We start from the raw sequence: 26,131 nt of genomic DNA on the forward strand, positions 1-26,131 counted from the left end.
GCCACTTGCTCTAGGTTTGCCAGCTAGCCAGTGGACAACCACCGTGCCCTTCGCCTCTAAGTTTAGAGCACTAGCAGACCTGAGAGCATCTTTCCCCTGTGGCTTTCCTTGCCTTGCCTGTACCTGTGGTACGCAGCTGTCCCGTGTGTGAGTGTCGGTGCCCCGACCCCAGGCTGGGGCTTGTACGTTGCCTCTTGTCCCATTGCCCCACACAGTGCTGGCATGTGGTAACTGGCGCTCAGATAATATTTGTTGAATGAATGCCGTTAGAGGGAACTTATTTTGAACAGTACTCTCGACGTAGTTTCAAAGAGTTAAAAAGTGTAGAAACTTGATCACATGAAACATATGGTCTGAGCAGAGACTAGCTGTTGTTTTTTTCTTTTCCAAATGGCTAACCTCTGTTCACCCCTACCCCAACTCTGTTTTTTTTTTTTTTGAAGCTCTATTAATTCAAAATAAAAATAGTGGAAGGCTTAAAAGTGTTTCACAATAATTTTGGGTTAAGCATCTATGCAATCAATATACTTTGCTTTCTGCTTTTCAGATGTTCCTCCTGCTGATCAAGAGAAGCTTTTTATCCAGAAGTTACGTCAGTGTTGTGTCCTCTTTGACTTTGTTTCCGATCCACTAAGTGACCTAAAGTGGAAGGAAGTAAAACGAGCTGCGTTAAGTGAGATGGTAGAATACATCACCCACAATCGGAATGTGATCACAGAGCCTATTTACCCAGAAGTAGTCCACATGGTAAGTGATTACAGTTTAACCAGCGTGTCCCAACCCTGAGTTGCAAACAGGACTCTGATATTCTTAGAATAAGCTAAGACGTTTGAGCCTAACACAACATTCCCACAAAAAAGTCCTCCTGTTCCAAAATTTTATTTGTACTATGAGGAATGACAATCTTCTTTGTAATGTATCCTGGATGATAGTGATGATAATAGTGAGGGAAACTGGGTGCCTTCTAGGGACCAGACCAAGTGCCTTAGGTATGTTAGCTCATTTAATCCTCACAACTACCTTTGGGGATAGATGTGTTAGAACTTTTATTTGTATTTATTATCTCATCCTCTTTAAATTTTTTTTTTAACATGTGCAGCATTAATGTAATAGTGCACAAATATAATTTAGAAGTAAACATGATGTCCATACATGTGCAGGAAAATTGTAATGATGGGGCGGAGTTAAAATAAGGGGAGGACCAAGCTGGGGTCAGGACAGTCTGCCCTGATTGGCTGAGACAGCCTCCACTGTCAATGCTGATGTCAAGACAGTCTGCCCTGATTGGCTGAGACAACCTCCACTGTCAATGCTAGGGTCAGGACAGTTAGTCCTGATTGGCTGAGACAGCCTCTGTCGTCCTGCAGTTAGTTCATTGTTGGTGTCATTCAGCCCCCAAATCTCAGTCCTCTGCGGTCTCATACTTTACAAGCCTGTTTCCAGGTCCTTTTCAGGATCCCACTGTGACCTCAGTCAGTACACCTGGAAACATTTCATGTGGTGCCATTACTAAAATCTCTTACTGTTTAACACTGAACTCCAGTTTCTGTTGAGTTTTTTTTTAATTGTTGGTATTTTGTCCACCTTTGAAATCAGTACTCCTGCTACCTAGTTATTAGAGAGTCCTTGATGCTTAATATAAAATTTTAAATCCTGATTTTCATTGAACTCCTTCTTAAGTGACTGATTTTTTTTTACCCCAAAGCTATATATTTCAGATTTGACTAGTCTTGTTGACCTAAAATATCTTTATTTCTTACTTTAGTATGTTTGCTTTGGAAAAAGAAGATGAAAATAATGTTCTTTTTTGTAGTTCACAATCTGTTGTGTCAGAAGTTGAGATCAACTTCGTTATTTTAATTTATTGTTGTTAACTCTTAAAGTTCAGAATTTACCAGCATGTAGCCAGCCTGGGGATGCAAGGGCCATGTAGGTTCCTTCCCCAGACTCACCCCTGAAGAATAGTCAAAGGCACATATACTGAGCACTAAACACTCTTAAAACCTTGCTCATTCCGATTAAGGAAAATTGAAGAATATCTTCTTTCTGTCCTTAATTTCAACTCTCAGTTATTTTGGAAGGCCTCCCAAACCCCAAAATCACAAAGAAAAATCTCTAATATTTTCCCCTAATAATTTCATAACTTTGTTGTTCACAACACATTTTATAATTCTCCTGGAACTTTTTTTTTAATGGTATAGGATAGGGCTACAACTTTATTTGCTTCTAAAATGATTGAAAAATCATTTATCCCTACATCATGTATTTAATATTCCATTTTCCCCCTTGATTTTAAATGCCTGCAGTCCCTGAGCCCCACTTTTAACCCAAAAAGGGAAGAGTCTGTGAAGCCTGAGGCTTCACTTGGCCTGGTTTGGGTCAGAGGCCCCCTCTTTAGCCAAGTGTGGGCCCGCCTGCGTGAATCAGTCTCTCATTTGCGTTTCACAGCAGCAGTGTGCATTACCAGAACCACTTGATACTTAAAGCCCTTGCAACTATTTTTAAGATTAAATAGTCATTACTTCTCCTCTCCCTGTTATAATCATATCCTAACTAGATTCTCTTCCTGCTATCTTAACTTTGTTCCCCATCCTGAAATTCAAGCCAGTCTTCCAAGTGTTGGGCAGTTTGCCCTCTAAAGCACTTAGCAGACAGTTACTGAGCATCCGCTCTGGGCTGGGCACATACTCAGGGGAGGAAATAGAGTAGTGAACAAGATTTCTGCCCTTCCAAAGCTTTCCTTTTCTTGGGGGACAGGCTATAAAGTCAGCCACCCAACAGTGTATGATTCTAGATTACGATAATGCAATGAAGGAAAGGGAAGCGGGGAAGTGGATAGAGTTGCGAGACTGCCATGTGCCCATGTGGTAGGAAGTAGGTGCAGAGAGACATCTTGTACGTGATGCATTAGATTGTCCCATGAAGATCCACACTTATGAGGTACTTCCTCTGTCCCTGAGCAAGCAGGGAATGGTTCATTCTTGCCTCTCTACTCTGATCAGAGCAAGTGAGAGAGCACAGCCTTTCCCTTATCTCACATTTGTCTGGAGCTTTGGGGGTGGAATGAGGGTCGGGGGCAGAGAGGATTTTTGGTTTTATTTGCTGCTGTTGTATTGTTTTATAAACAGAGGGCACTGATGAAAGGTATAATGAAAGAAGAAAAGTGTGATGGGAGTGGTACTTGGCGGAGGTTTCTGACCTCTCAGCAGTGGAGGCTGCAGGATTCGAGCAACCAGTAGAAGGCCTCCACACAAGCAGTGCCTGAACCCAGCGTGGCAGGAGGAAAGATGCCACTTGTGGTCCGTTCGGATGCCCCCTGGTGTGCTGACCGCGGAAGCAGCGCTCGGCTGGCTTGCTTGTCTTATTGCCTGTTGTTCGTTTGTTTCTTTATGTGTGTGTGTATTTACTTTTGTTTTGTCATGGTATTTTTAAAGACATTATTTTTAAAGACATTAATTTGCACTTTGAAGAATCCAAAGCTCTATAGATGTTGTACTCCTTATGCTCCTTCTTTTAAATGTATTGCCTATTAGATTGGACTGCTATATATGTTTTTTAACAGATTTATTGAGAAATAATTCACATACCAGACAATTCACCCATTTAAAATGTACAATTCAGTGGTTTTTAGTATAGTCACAGGATTGTGCCGCCATCATCACATCTGATTTTATAACATTTTCGTCTTCTTAAAAGAAATCCCGTACCCACTAACAGTCTCTGCCATTCCTCCCTAACTCCCACCCCCAGCCCCTGACAGCCGCTCATCTGCTTCTGTCGCTCTAGATTGCCTAACCTGCACATTTCATATAAATGGGATTATACAATATGTGGCCTTCTTTCACTTAGCTCATTCATATTGTAACGTATCAGTACTTCTTTTTGTTGCTAGATAATATTCCATTATATGGATATATACCACATTCTGTTTATCCATTCATCCCTTGATAGATATTTGAGTTATTTCTGCTACTGGCAGTTAGGAATAATGCTGTGATGAGCATTCATGTACAAGCTCTTGTGCGTATGTTTTCATTGCTCTGGAGTATTTATCTAGGAGTGGAACTGCTAGGTCACATCTTAACTCTGTGTTTAACATTTTGAAGAACTGCCAGACTGTTTTCTAAAGCGGCTGCACCATTTTACATTCCCACCAGCAGTGTACAAGTGTTCCAGTTTCTCCACATCCTCAACACTTGTTATTATCTGTCTTTTTGATGATAACCATCCTACTGGGTGTGAAGTGGGATCTCACTGTGGCTTTGATGTGCATTTCCCTCATGACTAATGATGGTGAGCATCTTTTCGTGTGTGCTGTGTATTTTTACACATCATAGACTTTAGACCTGGGATTTAACAGAACCTTACAGATCACCTAGCCTCACCCTTTTATTTTCCAGATTAAAAAAACTTAGGTTCAAGGAGATGAGAATGAAAAGAAGCAGTACCCAGGGGGGAAAACTCCTGGCATCTAGATTCTCAGGCCCAAATTACGTAAACTCAATTATCTCTTAATTTCAGTCATATTTTAAATATAACCAGCCATCTGTTTTTTCAATTAAATTATCTAGTTAATCTGTTTCTCAGGCACTGGCATTTTTCTGATTTTTCTGATAGTCACAACACTGATAGCAAAACCAAGAAATAGCAAAGCCACTTTTTTCACGGGACACCATTTTTACTTGAAGAATGACTAACAAACTGGTTGTTCAGACTTGGATATTTAGCAAGCATTTTCTCGAAAAAAATAAAGAAAATGGGATTGTCACTTTAAGAAAAATAACTGATAGTGTTTGTTGTCAATGATAAAATTTGAGCTTCCAGGTGAAAATTGGAATTTTGGAAAATTTGTATCAACCAGTGCAAGCTTCAGCTTCCCGGTGCCACAGGCTCTTCTGCTGAGATCGGTGGCAATATGAACAAATAGGATCTTTAACACACGTGATGAAATGAGTCCCCACTGGACTCATTCCTAACTCAGTGAACCAGTATTTTCCAAATGACCAAAAAGTGATGTTACAAAATCATTTTGTTCATGGGCCAGAGAGCCGTTCAAAGTGCAAGACACACCACTGGATTTTAATGTAATGGAGACCCCTCATTGATAAAATAACAGATTTCACGTAATAGCTAACCTTTAATAAACTGCCACTTGTCAAGTTTTGGTGTAGTGTCAGAGAAGACCACAGTTATCTGAAAGGACTATTAATTACTCCTCCCTTTTCCAACTACGTACATATAGTACACCAGATTTTCTTCCTATATTTCAACCAAACCAACATTCGGAATGTAGAAGCAGATAGGAGAATCCACCTGTTTTCTATTAAACCAGACATTAAAGAGATTGACAAAAATGTAAAACAGTGCCACTCTTGTCACTAAATTTGTTTTTGTTCTGGGAAATATTTTTATTTAATATGAGTTATGAAATAACTAATAACAGTTATGAAAAATTACTTATTTTTATAAATGTATGTTATTTATATTGACATAGATTTATTATTTTTTTAATAAACTGATATTTTTTAAATTTCTCTGGTTTAATTTCTAATACAACCAATATGAATAGATAGAACTCTCCTAAACAAAAGCTCTTTGGAGTCCTCAATAATTTTTAGGGGTTTAAGGTGATCCTGAGACCAAACAGTTTGAGAACCACTTTTCTAAAAGAGAGCTACTTGAAGGCTGCAGCATCAGCACCACCTGGGAGCTTGTTGGAAATGTCACTTCTTGGGTCACAGCACTCTCTGTTTGCCCTGTTCTCCAGGTCGTTCTGAAGCTTGCCAGAAGCTTAAGAATAACTGTCTCAATAACCCTCCTGCACTGCCCCCACTGAGGTTAAAGCCCTCATATAGCACCTGGGACAACTCTCTCTAACTTCCCTGAGTAGTAAATTCCCTGAGAGGAAGATGTGTTATGCTGTCACGTTTCTTCCACTAAATTTAGCACAATGATCTTTCATAAGCTCAGTAACTGTTCATTCAGTATGGAGTTTTCTGCATAGACGAGGGCGTTAAAACCGGTTAGTAGTCACAGATGAATGTAACCTGAAGATCAGAAAAGGAATTGGCTAGATCGATGGTAGAATGAATTGGATGGCTCAAAGGTCCTTCACATCAAAGTGGGCCTCTCTAGAATTGCGCATGTCTGCTGTGCTGGATTAATAAGTAGGCGACAGTGAGTAAGATAACAGCGTCTGTCCTTAAACAGTCGACCCTCGTTTGTCTGGGAGACTATATTCTAGAGGAATATAGTGTAGACTGTTCATAGTAGCTGCCTTTGGTTGGTGTGATTATGCAGATTTTCCCCTTTTACTCTATTTTTGTAATTTTTAAAAAGTTTAATAATCATGTACCAGATTTCTCATCATCAAAAAAATCAATAATAATATATTTTTCTTTAAAAAAAGATCTCCGTATGTAGTTTAATAGTAGTAGTGTTCTTATCAGGACCCATGTTGAGTTTCCAGGGAAAATGAGTTCATTTCTTTCCTTTTATGCTTAGGATTCAAGTCCACGTTTTTTGTTAAGGGCAAAGGAGTTTTCCTTGGGTCATTGGGGGAGGTTTCACATCCAGATCCCCAGGATAATTGTCTGGTGCTCACTGAAGGATTGATGTTGGACATGCTCTTTCTATTTTTGTATCTGGTATTTGCAGTGTGCTCTGGAAGGTATTACTTGTTGTGAGGGTGAGGATAGTTTGGAAGTGGGAGAGGAAAGATTATTTTGAATTAGAGGAGTTAGTATATTAATCAATGAAGCTTTAAATAGTTTACACATTTCTTTCAAGTGATGATTTAAATCTTGCATTCCCCTTTCTGCTTAGTTGCTGTTTCGCCAAAGTCACAGTAACATGGGTTAAAGAAGCGCTGACATCAGCAATAAGCCAAAGGAAGGTTAAAACATAAAGTGCTTTTTTTTTTCTTTTGGTGAGGAAGATTAGTCCTGAGCTAACATCTGTTGCCAGTCCTCCTCTTTTTGCTGAGGAGGATTGGCCCTGGGCTAACATCTGTGCCTATCTTTCTCATGTGGGACACCTGCCACAGCATGGCTTGATAAGTGGTGTGTAGGTCCGTGCCCAGGATCCAAACCCACAGATCCCGGGCCAGCGAAGTGGAGCACTCAAACTTAACCACTATGCCTCCAGGCTGGCCCCCATAAAGTGCTTTTTGAAATCCAGAGAATGATTTTTCTACTTTAAATATCAGTGAGCCATTTCTTGGAGACTTGCTTTTATCATTTTGAGAGAATTTTCCTTTGTTTTGTTTGATATTTTTATATTTTAAAAGAAATGCATGCTTATTTTAGAATAAAGTAAATACAAAAAGGGAAGTAAAAGTTAATCTTTTTCCTTACTCCACCCCTCCCCAATTCTACCTATACCCATCCTTACCTGCAACCAGCCAACTTAGATGTATTTTCCAAAAGACTCCTAAAAAACTTTTGGGGATGATGGGTATGTTCATTATCTTGATTGTATGATGGTTTCATAGATGTATGCCTGTGTTAAACGTATCACATTATACACTTTAAATTGTGCAAGTAATTGTATGTCAGTTACACCTCAGCGAAGCTGGGGTTTTTTAAAGCTCCTGAGTTGATGGGTGTTTCTTTTGGTCTAGCGGTACAGTGAAGAAATTACTAAGACTAAGGACATTGTGAACCAAGAAGGTTTGGGAACTTAGTCCTAGTAAATATCTTTCTGTAACATTTTTTAAAATTAATTTTTAATTTACATACAGTAAAATTCACTCTTTTTAGTGAACAGTTCTCTGAGATTTGATAAATACATAGTCCTGTAACCACCCCCACAGTCAAGATAAACAGTTTCGTTACCCTCCAGAAAAATTACTTTATGCTACTCCTTTGTAGTCAGACCTTCCCCTTACCCGTTATCCCTGGCCACCACTGATCTGACCTCTAGCTCTGTCATTGTGTCTTTTCCAGAATGTCATGTAAATGGACTCGTGCCTGTTGAGTCTGGCTTCTTTCACTCAGCATAACATGTTAGAGGTTCATCCATGTTGTTGATTTATCAGTAGTTTGTTCCTTTTAATTGCTCAGTAGTCTCTCATTATATACAAGTGCCACAGTTTATCCATTCCCCACTTGAGGAATATTTGGGTTGTTTCCAGTTTTTGGCAATAAAACTGCTATAAATATTCATGTACAAGTTTTCGACACAGGTTTTTATTTGACTTAGGTAAACACATAGGCATGAGGCTGCTGGGTCATATTGTAAGTGTTTGTTAACCTTCTAAGAAGCTGCCAGACTGTTTTCCAAAGTGGCTGGACCATTTTGCCACTTACCAGCAGTGTGTGAGATTTCTAGTTTTTCCACATCCTCATCAACATTTGGTGTCGTCAGTCCTTTTATCTCATTTTGGCTTTAATTTGCATTTCCCTAATGACTAATGATACTGAGCATTTTTTCCTGTGCTTATTTGTCATTTGTTTATCTTCCTCTGTGAAGTGTCTGTTCAGATTGCCTTTCTTTCCTTTTCTTTTTTTTTTTCTTGTGAGGGAGATTAGCCCGGAGCTAACATCTGTTGCCAATCCTCTTTTTGCTGAAGAAGATTGGCCCTGGGCTAACATCTGTGCCCATCTTCCTCTACTTTATATGGGCCACTGCCAGAGCATGGCTTGATAAGCAGTGCGTCATTCTGCACCAGGGATCCAAACCTGCAAACCCCAGGCTGCCGAAGTAGAGGACGTGAACTTAACCATTACACCACCGGGCAGGCCCCTGCCCATTTTTTCATTGGATTGTTTTCTTATTATTGAGTTTGAGACTTTTTTATGTATTCTAGATACAAATCCTTGGCCAATTAGGTGATTTGCAAATATTTTCTCAGTCAGTGGTTTGTCTTTTTATTTTAACAGTGTCTTTTACAGAGTTTTAATTTAGATGAAGTCTAGTTTATGATTTGTTTCTTTCATGGATAGTGCTTTTGATATCATATCTAAGAAATCTTAGCCTAACAAGCTTACAAAGATTTTCTCCTAAAAGTTTTGTAGTTTTACATTTTACATTTAGGTCTATAATCCATTTTGACTGAGGTTCATTTTTTGGCATATGGATGTCCATGTATTCTATTTGTTAAAAACCATTTGTTGGGCCGGCCCCATGGCTTAGCGGTTAAGTGCGCGCGCTCTGCTGCTGGCGGTCCGGGTTCGGATCCCCGGCGCACACCGACGCACCGCTTCTCTGACCATGCTGAGGCCGCGTCCCACATACAGCAACTAGAAGGATGTGCAGCTATGACATACAACAATCTACTGGGGCTTTGGGGGGAAATAAATAAATAAATAAAATCTTAAAAAAAAAAAAAAACCATTTGTTGAAAAAACTAACCATTCTCTATTGAATTGCCTTTGCACCTTTGTCAAAAATCATTTGACATATTTGTGAGTCTATTTCTGGACTCTCTATTCTGTCCCTTTAATCTAGGTATCTCTCTGATCACCGATACCATACTGTCTTCATTGTTGTTGCTGTATAGTAAATTTTGAGATCAGGTGGTGTGAGTGCCTGGCTGTTCTAGTTATTTTACCTTTCCATATAAATTTTAGAATCAGCTTGTCGTCATCTACAAAATATCCTTCAAGGGTTTTGATTGGAATTGCATTGGATATGTAGATTTGGAGAGAATTTATGTCTTATCAATATTGAACCGTTCAATCCACGTACACAATTTATCTGCCCATTTGTTTTTGGGTTTTTTTTGTTTTTTTTGTGTGTGTGTGTGAGGAAGATCAGCCCTGAGCTAACATCCATGTTAATCCTCCTCTTTTTACTGAGGAAGACCGGCTCTGAGCTAACATCTATTGCCAATCCTCCTCCTTTTTCTCCCCAAAGCCCCAGTAGATAGTTGTATGTCATAGTTGCACATCTTCTAGTTGCTGTATGTGGGACGTGGCCTCAGCATGGCCAGAGAAGCGGTGCGTCGGTGCGCGCCCGGATCCGAGCCCAGGCCGCCAGTAGCGGAGCGCGCGCATGGGCCCCGCTAAGCCATGGGGCCAGCCCTATCTGCCCATTTGGATCTTTTCTGTTTTGTAGTTTTTGGCATACAGATCCTATATGTATTTGTTTAGACTCATAAATAAGTATTTCATTTTTTTTGGTGCTATTGTAATTGGGGCTGTTTATTTTCTGTTTCTAATTGTTTATTGTCTGTTTTTTCTTGCAGTTCTGTCAGGTTTTACTTCATGTTATTTGGTGCATAAATATTAGTATTATTTATTAGTTGAATTGACTCCTTTATCACTATAAAAGGATCCTCTTTATCCCTGGTAATATCTTTTGCTCCAAAATCGGAGTTGTCTGATGTTAGTATCGCCTCTCCAGCTCTCTGTTGACCAGTGTGAGCATGGCATGCATTTTTCCTGCCTTTTACTTTTGACCAGTTTGTGTCTTTATGTTTAAGTGGGCTTATTGTAGACAGCTTATGGTTGGGTCTTGCTTTTTTTATTCATTCAGATAATGTCTGCCTTTTGATTGGGGCATTCAGACCATTTACATTTAATGTATTGATCTTGTTGGGTTTAAATCTATCTTGCTATCTTTTTTTTTCCTATTTGTCCCATCTCTTCCTTGTTCCCTTTTCCTCTTTTTCTGCTTTCTTTTGGATCAGTTGAGTACTTTTTATGATTCCATTTTATCTCTTTTGTTGGCTTTTTAACTGTAACCCTTTGTTGTTGATCTCAGTTATTTATTTAGCTTTCTAGAATACATCTTCAACTTGTCACAGTCTACCTTCAAGTGATAATATACCATTTCATGTAGACTATGAGAAGTTTACAACAGTATACTTCCATTTGTCCTGTCTTTCTGCTGCTGTTCTGTTGTCATGCATTTTACCTCTTCATTTTATAAACCCCACAGTATATTTTTTAAACAATTATCTTTTAAAGAGATTTAAATAATGTTTTAAAACCTTTTATACTTAGCTAGATAGTTATCATTTTCAGTGTTCTTCATTCCATTGTGTAGATCCAGATATCCATCTGGTATCAATTTCCTTCTGCCTAAAGGACTTACTTTAATATTTCTTGTAGCATAGGTGTACTGGTGATTAATTCTTTCAGCTTTTGTACGTCTAAAGAAGTCTTTTTTTTTTTTTTTTACTTTTGATTTTGAAAGATATGCTTGCCAGGTGTGGAATTGCAGGCCAAAATTTTAGCCTTTAAAAATGTTGCTCCACCATCTTCTTGCTGGCGTTGTTTCTGATGAGAAATCTGCTGCCATTCTTCTTTTTGTTCCTCTGGGCATAATGTGTCTTTTTTTCCTATGGCTGTTTTTAAGATTTTCTCTTTTATTGTTCTTTTTAAGCAATTTGATCATGATGTGCCTTGGTGTGGTTTCTTTCTTTTTCTTGTGTTTAGAGTTTGTTTATAGTTTTCATCAAATTTGGAAAAGTGTGTGGCCATTATCACTTCAAATATTATTTTCTCTCCCCTGCTCCTTCTCCTGTCTTGTGGAGACTCCAATATCATGTATGTTAGGCGTCTCAGAGTCGTCCCACAGCTCTCTGGTGCTCTGTTTCTTTTCAGTCTTTTTTTCTTTCTGTGTTTCATTTGGTCAATTCCTTTGCTATGTTCAAGTTCACTAATCTTTTCTGCAGTGTCTCAGCTGGTGTTAATTCCCATCCAGTAAATTTTTCACCTCATGTTGTACTTTCCATCTCTAGTAGTTTGATTGGTGCCTTTTTCTATTCTTAAACTCAAAAATAAAAATTAATAAACTCATAATTATAAATGACTAGTATATTTTCATTTGAAGTAAGATGGTATTGTACATTTAATTGTGAAATAGTCATAAAATTTAAATATCCAAATTGAGATTAAATTTCCTTTATTGAGAATTCTACAAAGATTTCTAGGTTTTTATTTCCATATCTTTAACTGTTAAGAACATATTTAAATGATTATAAAAATAGCAAGCTATTCAAAATAAGAATTTAACTTACAGTTCTTTTCTTCAGTATCACATTCTGGCATCTCTTTGGAGGTAAAGTACATTCTTTGAAAGCAGCTCTTGCCTTAGAGAAAGTAACAGTGTGGATTGGTGGACAAGGAGACCCCGATTTCGCTCACTTCATGTGTTTATTGAGTGTTCTGTGCCAGGCGGTGCAATGGGGCCCAGGTGTGGTGCTGGGAGGGAGACATCAAACCGGGAATTACCCAACCATCCAGTTATGTTTGAGACAAATAACATGAAGAAAATGTACAGCATTGTAGAAGAGCTTAAAATTAGGGATCCAATTAGGTGGAGGGTCAAGGAAGGCTCCCCTGATGAAATTACAAAATTAGCTGAGATCTAAAGAGTTAATCCAAAAATTTTCAGTTTTCAGGTAATTCCTTGGTGTTGCAGTTAATAACGTGACTGACTGTGCTTTTCCCGGGACATCCATTCACTCAGCAGATGTTTGAGGACCTCCTAGGTGCCAGGCCCGCGGCAGGCGCTGGGATTCAGCAGTGCGTGAATGGAGGCGCGTGAGCTCCCCAGCGTGACAACTCAGCTCTGCCGTGAAAGCAAATTCAACTGACCTTACAAATGAGGAAAGGGACAGTTTTTCCCTTTAAGATTACCACTAGGATTTTTATTGTCCATCTAAATTTTAAATTACATTCCCCGAGTTTATCGAATATCCAATTAGAATTACATTTAAGATCCCATTCAGTGAATAAATTGCCTTGTAGAGAAGTTATGTCTTTGTAACGTGAGGTCGTCCTACACTGGAGAACGAAGGGTCGTCCATTCATCCGGGGACTCCCCAGTGCCCTGTATTGGGTGTTTCTGCTCTCCTCGAGGCCTGTGCCTGGGGCGTGGGGCCCTCGGCCCAGGGTCATCTTTGCAGCTATGTGTGGGTCCTCCTGTTAGTTGTGTTGCCTAGTTGCTTCTTGTTGGTGGAGAAGTGTTGCTGTTAGTTTTGTATTTTTGGTTTTTGTATTGGTGGCCTAGCTGTGATGGTCTCTCTCTTCCTCTGTTGGCTTTTCCAGATACATTATATCATTTGCAGACAAATAATTTTCTATTTAAAAAAATAATGTGGATAGGCTCCCCCCTCCCCAGAAATGTCTCTCTTAGCATATGGCTCTCAGAACCTAGTATTTCTGTTACAGGAGGAAGCGTGTCTGGAGGAACTGTAATTTGGCCTTTGGTGGACTCACCTTTATGAATCCTATTCACGTGACTAAAACAAAATAAGTAAGAAAGTAGAATAACCCTTGTGGTTTTGACCAGACAACTGAATAACCAACCATTTTTTCCTTGTTTCTGAAATTAGATTATTAGTGTTCTTCTTTGGCACATATCCCTTCATATCTTAAACTTTTATGTATTATATTGTGCTACAGTTACATCACGGCATGAATATTTTATTACGTCGCCCATTGGTAATGAATGTTACAGGTATAGAACGGCTGCTGGTGATGTTGCTGAATTGTAAGAATTTTCCATAAAGTTGCTGCTTGAGCGGTTTTGGTTTGCATCTAATTCAATAAATTTAGCAGTTGGGAGAAGAACATCTGCAGGGCTGATTTAAGTACTGAAAGTAGAAATGTCAAGAAAGCTGTAAAAACAGGTCTTCCTGATAATATGGAGTCAGTCTATGCCCCACACGGGGCTGTGTGGCCCTCATGCGTGCGCGCGAGGACTGTTTACTGTAGTGCTTTCCATGTCACAAATGCCCCGTGCAAAGAAAGGGTTTACCCTCTTTCAACAGACGGGAAAACTGGGGCTTGGGCAGGTTTTTCAGTCTGAAGTCCTGCTTCTAGGTACACAGAGGGCCAGGGAGGCTGTCCCCTCCAGGCCATGTTGCCTCTCTGTGCAGGAGCCAGTTCTAGCTCTGTGTCCGTGCCTCAGTGTGCACTCTGAATCAGAGTGTTTCAGCTGAGGGGTTATAATGGGTCTGTGTGATCGCATCAGACCTAAGACCTCTAGACCTATAGTAGAAATAAGATTCCCTGTGGTTTCCATGCCATGATGTTGACGAAAATCACCATCTGTGCTTCTCTCAGAGTAAACGCCACACGCCTGGAAGCACGGTGCTCCCTCCGAGCATGCAGACGTCAACAGCACAAGGCTCAACTAATTTGACCTCTGAAGCTTTTGTACTGAGAAGTGTTGCTAGGTTAGAAACACAAGAACCATTTGAGGTGACCTATTGTTTGCCTTCTGCTCTTTTATTTAAATATTAGTTTTTAGTATATTTAACCTTTTCTACAGATGAGCATTAAATTAATGCAATGTCATGTGGTAGGAAAGGTGGGTAGAAGTTACAGTGTGAGTTTTGTTTTTTTTTTTTTTGTGAGGAGGACCAGCCCTGAGCTAACATCCAATGCCAATCCTCCTCTTTTTTGTTGAGGAAGACTGGCCCTGGGCTAACATCCGTGCCCATCTTCCTCTACTTTATATGGGACGGTGCCACAGCATGGCTTAACAAGTGAGGCGTTGGTGCACACCCGGGATCCGAACTGGCGACCCCTGGGCCGCCACAGCGGAGCGCGTGCCCTTAACCACTTGCGCCACTGGGCTGGCCCCCGAGATTTTTTTTTTGTAGCATAAACTTTTTATCAATTAGAGTTGGCCAGTAATAAAACTTCCTGGATCTAGTATAGTCATCCTCCCAGGATACGAAAAGGGGGCTTTTGCATTCAAAGCAGACGAGTCTGTGTCCCTTTGCAGACTCCTAACTCAGTGTCTGGGATTTGGTGCCTGTGCAGGTGTGGAGGATGGGCTGTGGCTGAGCGAACGCTGTGTGGTGGGGCTGAAACTAGAACCATCAGCTATACTGCTGGTAGAATACAACCAGTTTACTAGGGATCTCAGCTAACCTGGTATATCAGTTAGAGTTCTACCAGAAGAACAGAACCAGTGGGATAGAGAGAAGAGGGGAGAGAGACGGAGACAGAGAGAGAGAAACAGAGACAGAGACACAGAGACAGAGATTGATTTCGAGGAACTGTCGTGCCTTGTGGAGTCCACTGGGGCGAGTCCGAACTCCATCAGGCAGGCGGCAGACTGGAAACCCGGGCAGAGGCTGACGCTACCGTCCACAGTGGGATTCTTCTTCCATGGGGAAACCATAGTTTGCTCTTAAGACTTTTCAAGTGATTGGATGAGGCCCACCTACATTCTCAAGGGTCATCTCCTTGACTTAAAGTCAGCTGATTGTAGATGTAACCACAGCTACTCACTACCTTCACAGTGACATCAGGTTCCTGATTTCAAACATCAGGTTTGATTGAGTAACGAGGTACTTGAAGACTAGCCATCACACTGGGCTATGTTTTATGGTTTCAACCATGAGGTATTGAATCTTCCTTTCCTGCCCCTTATTGGTCATCTCTGGGCATAGCCGTCCCACCTAGTTCAGCACTTTAACCCCAGGCTCAGAACCTCATCTATGGCCCTCCCCGTGGGCAGCCTGGCCAATGAGGGACCTAAAGTGGGAGGGGACTTAAAGGGGCCAGCCCGAGCCCTGAGCAACGGGGAGGCCAACCACCTGTGTGCTGCCCTGGCCTCTACCTGTGTAGATGATGGGACATCTGTGCTCTGGAGAGTTTTCAGCATCACTCAAGACCCCTTCCCAGAGGAGCAGCAATCTCCTCTTCCATCTAAACCTCTAGCCCCTCTCTGGGTAAACTGACCACCCCGTTGGCAGTTCCTGGGCAGCCCCACCAATCCTCTCTCCCCTTGGTCCTCTGTGTTCCTCAAGTGCAGCCACAGGAACCTCACAGGAGGCAGCCTGCATGGTCCCTTCTAGGTGCACTGCACCCCGATGTCAAGACTGCTCCAGCAAGTCTCCTGCGTTCTGAAGTCTCCGAGAGAGGCCAGCGCAGTGTGTGTTCACAGACACCTCCACCACCCAGGGACGCTGGGCCCAGGCCTTGCCCTCCATGTACTGGGCCTCTGGCTCTAGTCCACCAGAGAGCAAGTGCCCACCTCCTGCTCTTTAAGGCACCCCCAATCGCTAGGTGACTCTCTTGAAGCCCCCTGATCATTTGGCTTTGAGGGAGAGGCTAGAAAACCCCAGTTCAGGAATGCCACACTCCCCATAAAGGCCTCAGACTCAATTCTGACTTCTCTCCGATCATTCGTAGCCCAAGAAGGTGACAGAGAGCTCAGGGCAGTGGCTGGTGATGACATAGCAAGTCCCACAGCCCCAGAGGAGATGGTGGGTGGGCTCCTCTCTTCTGTGGGCTTTGGCATCAGGGTGCCAGGAGGAGATCCCTCACTGCCGTCCCCTGGGGGTCTGGGGGCCAGTGACCAAGGACGTGCCCCATCTGCCTGTTTGTTAATCACCGTTGTCTGGGAGGCCTCTTCCAGGACCCTGTACAGACCCCATTCACAGGTGTCAAACCATTTTTTCTTTCTACTTATGTCTTGTGAGCTTTACTCATATTTTTACTAAAAGATTTTTTAAATTAATTGTTTCTGGATTTCCAACCATTTTTTTCATACCTTCCATTCCTCTACTATCTCTTTGTTGATTATAGATACTCTACGTCAGCTTAGATGAAACAGAGAATAAACATTTGATGCTCAGGGATTTTATAGCTGATGACTTGAGTGAATATTTTTCTTAATGAAAAATGATGTTAAGGTTTGGAGTTCAATATCAATAACAGTAAATACAGAAAGAAACAAAATTGGTAACACTGAGTTACAACTTGGTCCTCACAAGACTGGAACCTGAACAGCCAGGTTTGCCCTGGACTCTCTGCAGATACCTTCTAATTGTAGTCATAGAGTCGGATTTTATCTCGTATGTCAAACGTTTTGATTTTGTGCTTTGGGGAGTGGTGGGACAGGGGCTCTTGTTGATCACCTGTAACAGCCATTCACCAGAGCCCAGTTCTGTAACTGGCATGTGGTGGGTTCAAAGATCATACTTAAACTTACTACAAAAGAAAAATGTTATAAATTGATGATATAGAAAAACTAAACTTTCCTATTTATATCACAAATCTGTCAATGTATATTGTGCTTTATTTAGAGATCTAACTTTTTGTATTAACCATGTGGGCGTTAAAATGTACCTGTGCTCCAAAAAATTCTAGATTTTTTTGTAGGAAACATCTGTTATAAAACACACTGGGGGGCAGCCCAGTGGCATAGTGGTTAAGTTCACACACTCTGCTTCGGTGGCCTAGGGTTCATTGATTCAGATCCTGGGTGCAGACCTATGCACCACTCATCAAGCCATGCTGCAGCAGCATCCCATATATAAAGTAGGTGAAGATTGGCACAGATGTTAGGTCAGCAACAGTCTTCCTCAAGCAAAAAGAGGAAGATTGGCAACAGATGTTAGCTCAGGGCCAGTCTTCCTCACCCAAAAAAAAAACCACAGAGTGACGTCAGCATCATGGTGGAGTGAGCTTTCCAGTAAACTTTCCCCCAATAAGATACAACAAAAGGGTCAAGCGTAGACCAACAAGAGACACTCACACTGCACAGAGAGACATCGGAAAGACCCACACTGCGGCACATCTGAGAGTGGATGTGCTGGGGCCCCTGGAGGAAGTGGGGAGAGGTAAGGAGAAATCCTCTCCCTCCCCACCAGATCAGTGACTTGGGTCGTGTGGCTCTCAGAGAGAGGGGAGGGGCAGCCCTCTGCAGGGAAACCGTAGCTCCTCAGGCTCTCTCAGCCAGTGAGAAACTCCACACAGAGGACTTAGAACTGCTGCAGGGGTGCCATCAACATCTGAGCACCTCAGGAAAGTGGATAATGAGGGGCAAGTGAGAAGCCCCCCACCACCGGCCCAGAGACCCAGTGGGCAAAAGAGAGAGCCCCTTGCCCTCTGCATGCCCGACACTGCAGCTCAGCTGACCAGTCTAAGCAGCCTCAGCGGAGTGCAGGTGGCCCGCAGCAGCGGCAGAGTAGCTGGGGCAGAGGCCAGGCAGCCTGCAGCAGCAGAACAGCCAAGGTGGAGTGGAGCGCAGGTGGCTGCGGCGGCGGAGTAGCTGGGGCGGAGCCTGAGCAGCCCACAGCAGCAGAACAGCCGAGGTGGAGCAGAGCGCAGGCGGCTGCACAGTGGAATAGCCCGGGTGGACCCTGGGCATCCTGCGGCAGTGGAACAGCCAAAGCAGAGCAGAGCGCAGTTGGCCTGTGGCAGCGGAATGGCCATGGTGGAGCGCAGGGCGCTCAGATTACACAGCCCTTAACCCCCACACGGTGGCAGCAGGTGGAAACTGCAACCAGATATTTCCAGGATGAGGAAAAACAAAGCCAATACAGCAACCACGATGCAAAAGTACATTAAATCGCCAGACCAGAAGGAAAATGACAAGCACCCGGAAATCAACCCTGAAACAGCACAGAAATCCATAACCTAAATGACAGAGAATTCAAAATAGCTATCATAAAAAGCTCAACAAAATACAAGAAAACACAGATAAACAATGCAATGAGATAAGGAGTTTCTTCACAAAAGAGATTGAAATCATAAAGAAAAACCAATCAGTATTGACGGAAATGAAGAATACGACAGAGGAGATGAAGAATATAGAATCTTTAAAGAACAGAGCTGACAGTATGGAGGAAAGAATTAGCATTATAGAGGATAGGAATACAGATATGCTGCAGATGGAGGAGGAGAGAGAACTAAGACTAAAAAGAAATGAAGAAAGTCTCCAAGAGATATCCAACTCAATTAGGAAATGTAACATAAGAATTATAGGTATTCCTGAGGGAGAAGAGAGGGAAGGAGGAACAGAGAACCTATTCAAGGAAATAATAGCTGAGAACTTCCCAAATCTGGGGAAGGAGCAGGAAACACCAGTAAATGAAGCCAACAGGTCACCTAAATATGTCAACAGGCAGAGGCCCACTCCACGGCATATAGTAGTAAAACTGGCAAAGGTCAATGACAAAGAAACAATATTAAGGGCAGCTAGACAAAAACAAAGAATAACATACAAAGGAACTCCCATCAGGCTCTCACCGGATTTCTCAACAGCAACTTTACAGGCTAGGAGAGACTGGAATGATATATTCAAAATACTGAAAGACAAAAACTTTAAGCCAAGAATACTCTATCCAGCAAAAATATCCTTCAGATATGATGGAGAAATAATAACTTTCCCAGATAAACAAAAGCTAAGGGAGTTCATGGCCACGAGACCCCCACTACAAGAAATGCTCAAGAAGGCCCTCAGGCCTGAAAAAAAGAAGAGCAAGGGAATACAAAGCTTGGAGCAAGGAGAAAAATAGGTAGACAAAATCAGAAAAATAGTAGATCTTCACCGGAATAGGATAGCCACCACTTAAATACCAAAATCCAAGATCAAAGGAAGGAAATCATCAAAAATAAATATAACCTCATCAATTTAAACACACACCCACAACAAGAGATAGAATAAGTTGTGACCAGGGTAACTTAGAAGGGGAAGAGGAAAGAGATTGAATTGACTTAGTAAAAGGGAATAAGAGGCCATTAGATAATGGACTGTCTTATATACAAGATTTTTTATGCCAACCCCAAGGTAACCACTAAACAAATAATCAGAACAAAATCACATAGGAGAAATACAGAGAAGACTAAAAGAATCATAAGACAGAACAACCAAACTGAACTGGCAGGCCGAAACACATGGGACAAGAAACAAAGGAAATGCAAAAGAACCAGAAAATAAGCGATAAAACAGCAACTTTAAGCCCTCATATATCAATAATTACACTAAATGTAAATGGATTGAACTCTCCAATCAAAAGACACAGAGTGGCAAGATGAATTAAAAAACAAGACCCAACAATATGCTGCCTCCAGGAAACACATCTCAGCTCTAAGGACAAACACAGGCTCAGAGTGAAAGGATGGAAGACAATACTCCAAGCTAATGGCAAACAAAAGAAAGCAGGTATTGCCATACTCATATCAGACAAAGTAGACTTCAAGATAAAACAGGTTGAGAGAGACAAAGAGGGGCAATATATAATGATAAAAGGGACACTCCACCAAGAAGACATATCAATTATAAATATATATGCACCCAACATAGGAGCACCAAAATACATAAAGCAACTATTAACAAACCTAAAAGGAGACATTAACAACACCACAATAATAGTAGGGGATCTTAATACCCCACTTACATCAATGGATAGATCATCCAGACAAAAAATCAATAAAGAAACAGTGGACTTTAATGAAAAACTGGACGAGATGGACCTGGTAGGTATATACAGAGCACTCCATCCAAAAACAGCTGACTACACATTCTTCTCAAGCGTGCGTGGAACGTTCTCAAGGATAGACCATATGTTGGGAAACAAGGCAAACCTCAATAAATTCAAGAAGATTGAAATCATAACAAGCATTTTTTCAGACATAATGCTATGAAACTAGAAATCAACCACAAGAAAAAAACTGGGAAAGTGACAAAGATGTGGAGATTAAACAGCATGCTAGTGAACAACCAATGGGTCATTGATGAAATTAAAGGAGAAATCAAAAAATATATGGAAACAAATGATAATGAAAATATGCCATACCAACTCATATGGGATGCAGCAGAAGCAGTCCTGAGAGGGAAATTCGTAGCAATACAGGCCCACCTCAACAAACAAGAAAAAGCCCAAGTAAGCAACCTTAAATCACACCTAACAGAACTAGAAAAAGAAGAACAAACACAGCCCAAGTCAGCAGAAGGAGAGAAATAATAAAAATTAGAGCCGAAATAAATGAAATTGAGACCAAAAAAACAGTTTAGAAAGGATTAATGAAACAGAGAGTTGGTTCTTTGAGAAGATAAACAAAATTGACAAACCCTTAGCCAGACTGACTAAGAAAAAAAGAGAAAAGGCTCAAATAAATAAAATTAGAAATGAAAGAGGAGAAATTACAACCTCGGAAATACAAAGGATTATAAGAGAATATTATGAGGAACTATATGCCAACAAATTAGACAATCTAGAAGAAATGGATAAATTCCTAGACTCCTACAACCTCCCAAAACTGAACCAAGAAGAAATAGAGAATCTGAATAGACCAATCACAAGTAAAGAGATTGAAATAGTAATCAAAAACCTCCCAAAAAATAAAAGTCCAAGACCAGACGGCTGCTCGGGTGAATTTTACCAAACATTCAAAGAAAATCTAACACCCATCCTTCTCAAACTATTCCAAAAAATAGAAGAAGATGGAACACTTCCTAACTCATTCTACGAGACCAACATCATCCTGATACCAAAGCCAGACAAAGACGATACAAAAAAGGAAAATTACAGGCCAATATCACTAATGAATATAAATGCAAATATCCTCAACAAAATATTGGCAAACTGAATACAGCAATACATTAAAAAGATCATAGGCCATGATCAAGTGGGATTTATACCAGGGACACAGGGATGGTTCAACATCCACAAATCAATCAACATGATACACCATATCAACCAAACGAGGAATAAAAAGCACATGGTCATCTCAATAGATGCAGAGAAGGCATTTGACAAGATCCAGCATCCATTTATGATAAAAACTCTCATCAAAATGGGTATAGAAGGAAAGTTCCTCAATATAATAAAGGCTATTTATGACAAACCCACAGCGAACAACATACTCAACAGGGAAAGTCTGAAAGCCATTCCTCTGAGAACAGGAATGAGACAAGGCTGCCCACTCTCACCACTCTTATTGAACATAGTTCTGGAGGTTTTGGCCAGAGCGTTAGGCAAGAAAAAGGAATAAAAGGGATCCAAATAGGCAACGAAAAAGTGAAACTCTCACTATTTGGAGACGACATGATTTTATATATAGAAAACCCTAAAGAATCCATTGGAAAACTATTAGAAATAATCAACAACTACAGCAAAGTGGCAGGGTACAAAATCAGCCTACAAATATCGGTTGCATTTCTGTATGCTAATAATGAACTAACAGAAAGAGAGCTCAAAATGATAATACCATTTACAATTGCATCAAAAAGAATAAAATATCTAGGAATAAATCTCACCAAGGAAGTGAAAGACCTATATAATGAAAACTACAAGACGTTATTGAAAGAAACCGATGATGACATAAAGAAATGGAAAGATATCCCATGCACATGGATTGGAAGAATAAACATAGTTAAAATGCCTATATTACCTAAAGCAATCTACAGATGCACCGCAATCCCAATCAGAATCCCAATGACGTTCTTCATGGAAATAGAAAAAAGAATACTAAAATTCATTTGGGGCAACAAAAGACCCCAAATAGCTAAAGCAATCCTAAGAAAAAAGAACAAAGCTGGAGGCATCACAATCCCTGACTTCAAAACATACTACAAAGCAATAGTAATCAAAACAGCTTGGTACTGGTACAAAAACAGACACACAGATCAATGGAACAGAATTGAAAACCCAGAAATAAAACCACACATCTACAGAGAGCTAATTTTCAACAAAGGAGCTAAGAACATACAATGGAGAAGAGAAAGTCTCTTCAATAAATGGTGTTTGGAAAACTGGACAGCCACATGCAAAAGAAAGAAAGTGGACCATCTGCTATCACCATTCACAAAAATTAACTCAAAATGGATCAAAGACCTGCAACTATAAAACTCATAGAAGAAAATATAGGCAACACACTATTTGACATTGGTCATAAAGGAATCTTTTCAGATGCCATGCCTAGTCAGACTAGGGAAACTAAAGAAAAAATAAACAAGTGGGACTTCATCAAATTAAAGAGCTTCTACAAGACAAATGAAACCAGGATCAAATTGAGTAGACAACCCACCAGCTGGGAGAAAATATTTGCAAAACACATATCTGACAAAGGAGGTAATCTCCATAATATATAAAGAACTCACACAACTGAACAACAAAAAAACAACCCGATCAAAAAATGGGCAGAGGAAATGAGCAGACACTTCTCCAAAGAAGATATACGGATAGCCAATAGGCATATGGAAAAGTGTTCAACATCACTAATCATCAGGGAAATGCAAATCAAAACAACACTAAGATATCACCTCACGCCCGTTAGAATGGCTGTAATCACCAAGACAAAAAACAACAAATGTTGGAGAGGATGTGGAAAAAGGGGAACCCTCATACATAGCTGGTAGGAATGCAAACTGGTGCAGCCTCTATGGAAAACGGTATGGAAATTCCTCAAAAAATTAAAAAATCATACCCTATGATCCAGCTATCCCACTACTGGGAATATATGCAGCCAACCTGAAATCAACAATCCAAAGAGGCTTATGCGCCCCTATGTTCATTGCAGCATTATTCACTATAGCCAAGAAGTGGAAGCAACCCAAGTGTCCCTCCACTGATGATTGGATCAAGAAGATGTGGTATATATATACGATGGAATACTACTCAGCCATAAAAAAAGACAAAGTTGTCCCATTTGCAACAATGTGGATGGACCTGGAGGGTATTATGTTAAGTGAAATAAGCCGGAAAGAGAAAGACGAACACCACGTGATTTCACTCATATATGGAATATAAACCAACACATGGTCAGAAAGAACTGCATTGTGGTTACCAGGGGCAAAGGGGGTAGGGGGTGGGCACAGGGGGTGAAAGGAGACATGTGTATGGTGATTGACAAACAAAAATGTACAACCAAAATTTCACAATGTTATAAACTCTTAAGACATCAATAAAAAAAAATTGCACTGATTTTTATGAAGTTGAAATTAACCAGAGCCTGGGGTGGGGGAGTGGTAAAGGGCAGTATAAAGGGGAGATCAGAGAAAAGGGCAGTGGGTCGTCCAAGGAAATCATCCAAACTCCAGAGAAATTTCTTCTTCCTAAGTCATCTCTTTGTAAGTCTAAACAGGCTAAGAGAGATCATAACTGTCCAGTCCCTGGGCACATGGCCAGGCTGTCCTATGACTATGCCTCTCCCTGCTAACATGCAGCCCTTTCTCTGGAAATGGTCCTCTAGCAGCCCAGTCAGATGTCACTGTGTCCTGACTGTGTCGTCCTTGTCACTGTTGACTGCAGAGCACTCAGCATGGACGTGGCACAAGGCATCTGGTGCGATGTGGCGTTTGCTGTCTTCTTGCCGTTTCCAATTCTCTACTCTTTGCGTCTCCTCCCTGATCTCATACTTTTCTTACCAGCACTTTGAACACCCTCCATGCTTTTGCACCTTCTGGATATAGTGAAGGCCTTGGACGCCAGCACTGCCCGTCAGCATCCGTTGGTGCTGCTTGTCTGCGAAAGATTACAGCTCAGAGTCAAGCGGGGATCTCAGTGGTCACCTGCCCTCAGCCATGGTCCTGCTGCAGTTTTGACCCAGGATCTTGTTGAGGACCCTTACTGCTTCTGAATTTTGAGAATTAGGACAAGCCAGATAACACTGGAAGTAGCTATCATTAGAATTACTTAAGATTTTTTAAATGTTGTCTGTAAATATTTTTAATATCCTGGTTATAATTCTAGAATATGTGGATTTTAGTTTGCAGTTAACATGTTTCGAACATTACCACCTTCCTCCAACCCTACGGGAGCAGAATTTGACCCAGAGGAAGACGAACCAACGTTAGAAGCAGCGTGGCCTCATCTACAGGTACTGACCCTGGGAGGGCGCCACAGTTCAGGTTGTGTGTGGAGGGTATTCTCTACAGCAAGGACACTGGCCCTAGGGCCTCTCCAGCTGGTTGCAGATGGGCCCCTGATCTTTAGTGGCGTAGACTTTGCAAACCTCACATACAAGAGAAGTATTTTAGCGGAAGAGAGGACGTTTAATAGGTTTTTGTTTATTTGGACACTTGACACAAACTACAAAGAATCAGAATTGTAAATATATTTTCAGTGGAAATGATCACTTTGTTGCCAGCCATTGAATTGAGGCCTGGAGGACTTCTGCAGACATTTCCCAGTGTTTGGTACTTAGGCGTAACGTGTGCCTGCTCTGCACCCCAGAGCTCCCCTGCTCACTACTGCCTGTTTCTGACGCATTTGTCGGGAGAAACGTTGGGTAGGACACCTGGGAGAAGGCGCTGAGACCAGTGTGAGCAGAGCGCTGCCCATATGCGAGATTGGGAGGTGTGGGTCGCCCATAGGAGGAGAGATGGAGAGGTGAAAAACCTGAGAAGGAACTAGATGGGGAACAGACAGAAAAGGAGGGCTATCTCTGTAGCAGAACGTGCCCTCGCACGGCGTAACCATGACAGCGTGCAGCCCACTCATGAAGCAGGGAACGTCCCGGCCCCAGCTGACTGCGTCTGTGACCTCTCCCCTACCAAGGCCAGCTTCCTGTCCGCCTGGCTCTCTGCCAGAACTCTTGTAGGTGGCCAGCTGCGAATCTCACCCAGAATTTGGTCACAGCCTGGCTTGTGTCAGCTGTGCACTGTGGTCCCTGAGCAGCATATTTTAAGCATTGGTGACATCAGCTATGGAAATCATTTTGTTTAAATACCATTTAAGGGTATAGTCTGTGGTTCTTAGCTAAATAAAACAATTACTGTCATCAATTATAATTAAATGAAGCCATGTGTGATTTTGCATTAATTCTGTAGAAATGTAGCTTTTTTAAAAAAGCTAATATTTGCAGACAAAGATTCAACTCATGGTGTATTTTAATCTCCATTTAATAAAATACCATGTTATTTGACTTGGTTTTTTTTTCCTCCTAGCTTGTTTATGAATTTTTCTTAAGATTTTTAGAGTCTCCAGATTTCCAACCTAATATAGCGAAGAAATATATCGATCAGAAGTTTGTATTGCAGGTAAGGTACAAATTAGCTGAAACTACAAAAGCCATAATCTACGGAGAGAGAACACCAAATCACTAAGTGTCTTTTTCTTCTTGAAGCTTTTAGAGCTCTTTGACAGTGAAGATCCTCGAGAGAGAGATTTTCTTAAAACTACCCTTCACAGAATCTATGGAAAATTCTTAGGCTTAAGAGCTTACATCAGAAAACAGATAAATAATATATTTTATAGGTAAGTCGATGTGTGGATGACAATTCTCTTTTTGCATGGTGATGTTCATTTTCACACTTAATGCTCCCCCCACCTCATCATTTCCTCTGGCAAGTGACTCAGGAGCAGTAGTGGCTGTTTCTGCACAGATTGCTTGTCATGTCCAGGTAGGCCCCAGTCTACACCTCCGTCGGTGCTGGGCTGGGGTTGACCCCCTTCTTCCCTCCTGCCCCTTCCTTCTGTGCCCAC

General features: G+C 41.2%; 1 protein-coding gene across 9 annotated transcripts in view; it reads left to right on the forward strand.

The window, feature by feature from the left end:
* Positions 1-26,131, forward strand: part of PPP2R5C (protein phosphatase 2 regulatory subunit B'gamma) — a 146,449-nt gene that overhangs the window by 85,593 nt on the left and 34,725 nt on the right. For all 9 annotated transcript variants that reach the window (XM_058567715.1, XM_058567720.1, XM_058567714.1 and 6 more), the window contains 4 exons: positions 548-747; positions 24,414-24,524; positions 25,594-25,686; positions 25,773-25,903. In XM_058567715.1, coding sequence (XP_058423698.1) covers positions 548-747; positions 24,414-24,524; positions 25,594-25,686; positions 25,773-25,903 — 535 coding nt within the window. The remainder of the gene's footprint in view (positions 1-547; positions 748-24,413; positions 24,525-25,593; positions 25,687-25,772; positions 25,904-26,131) is intronic.

Source organism: Diceros bicornis, chromosome 24, assembly GCF_020826845.1.
Source record: "Diceros bicornis minor isolate mBicDic1 chromosome 24, mDicBic1.mat.cur, whole genome shotgun sequence".
In the NCBI taxonomy this organism is placed as follows: domain Eukaryota; kingdom Metazoa; phylum Chordata; class Mammalia; order Perissodactyla; family Rhinocerotidae; genus Diceros; species Diceros bicornis.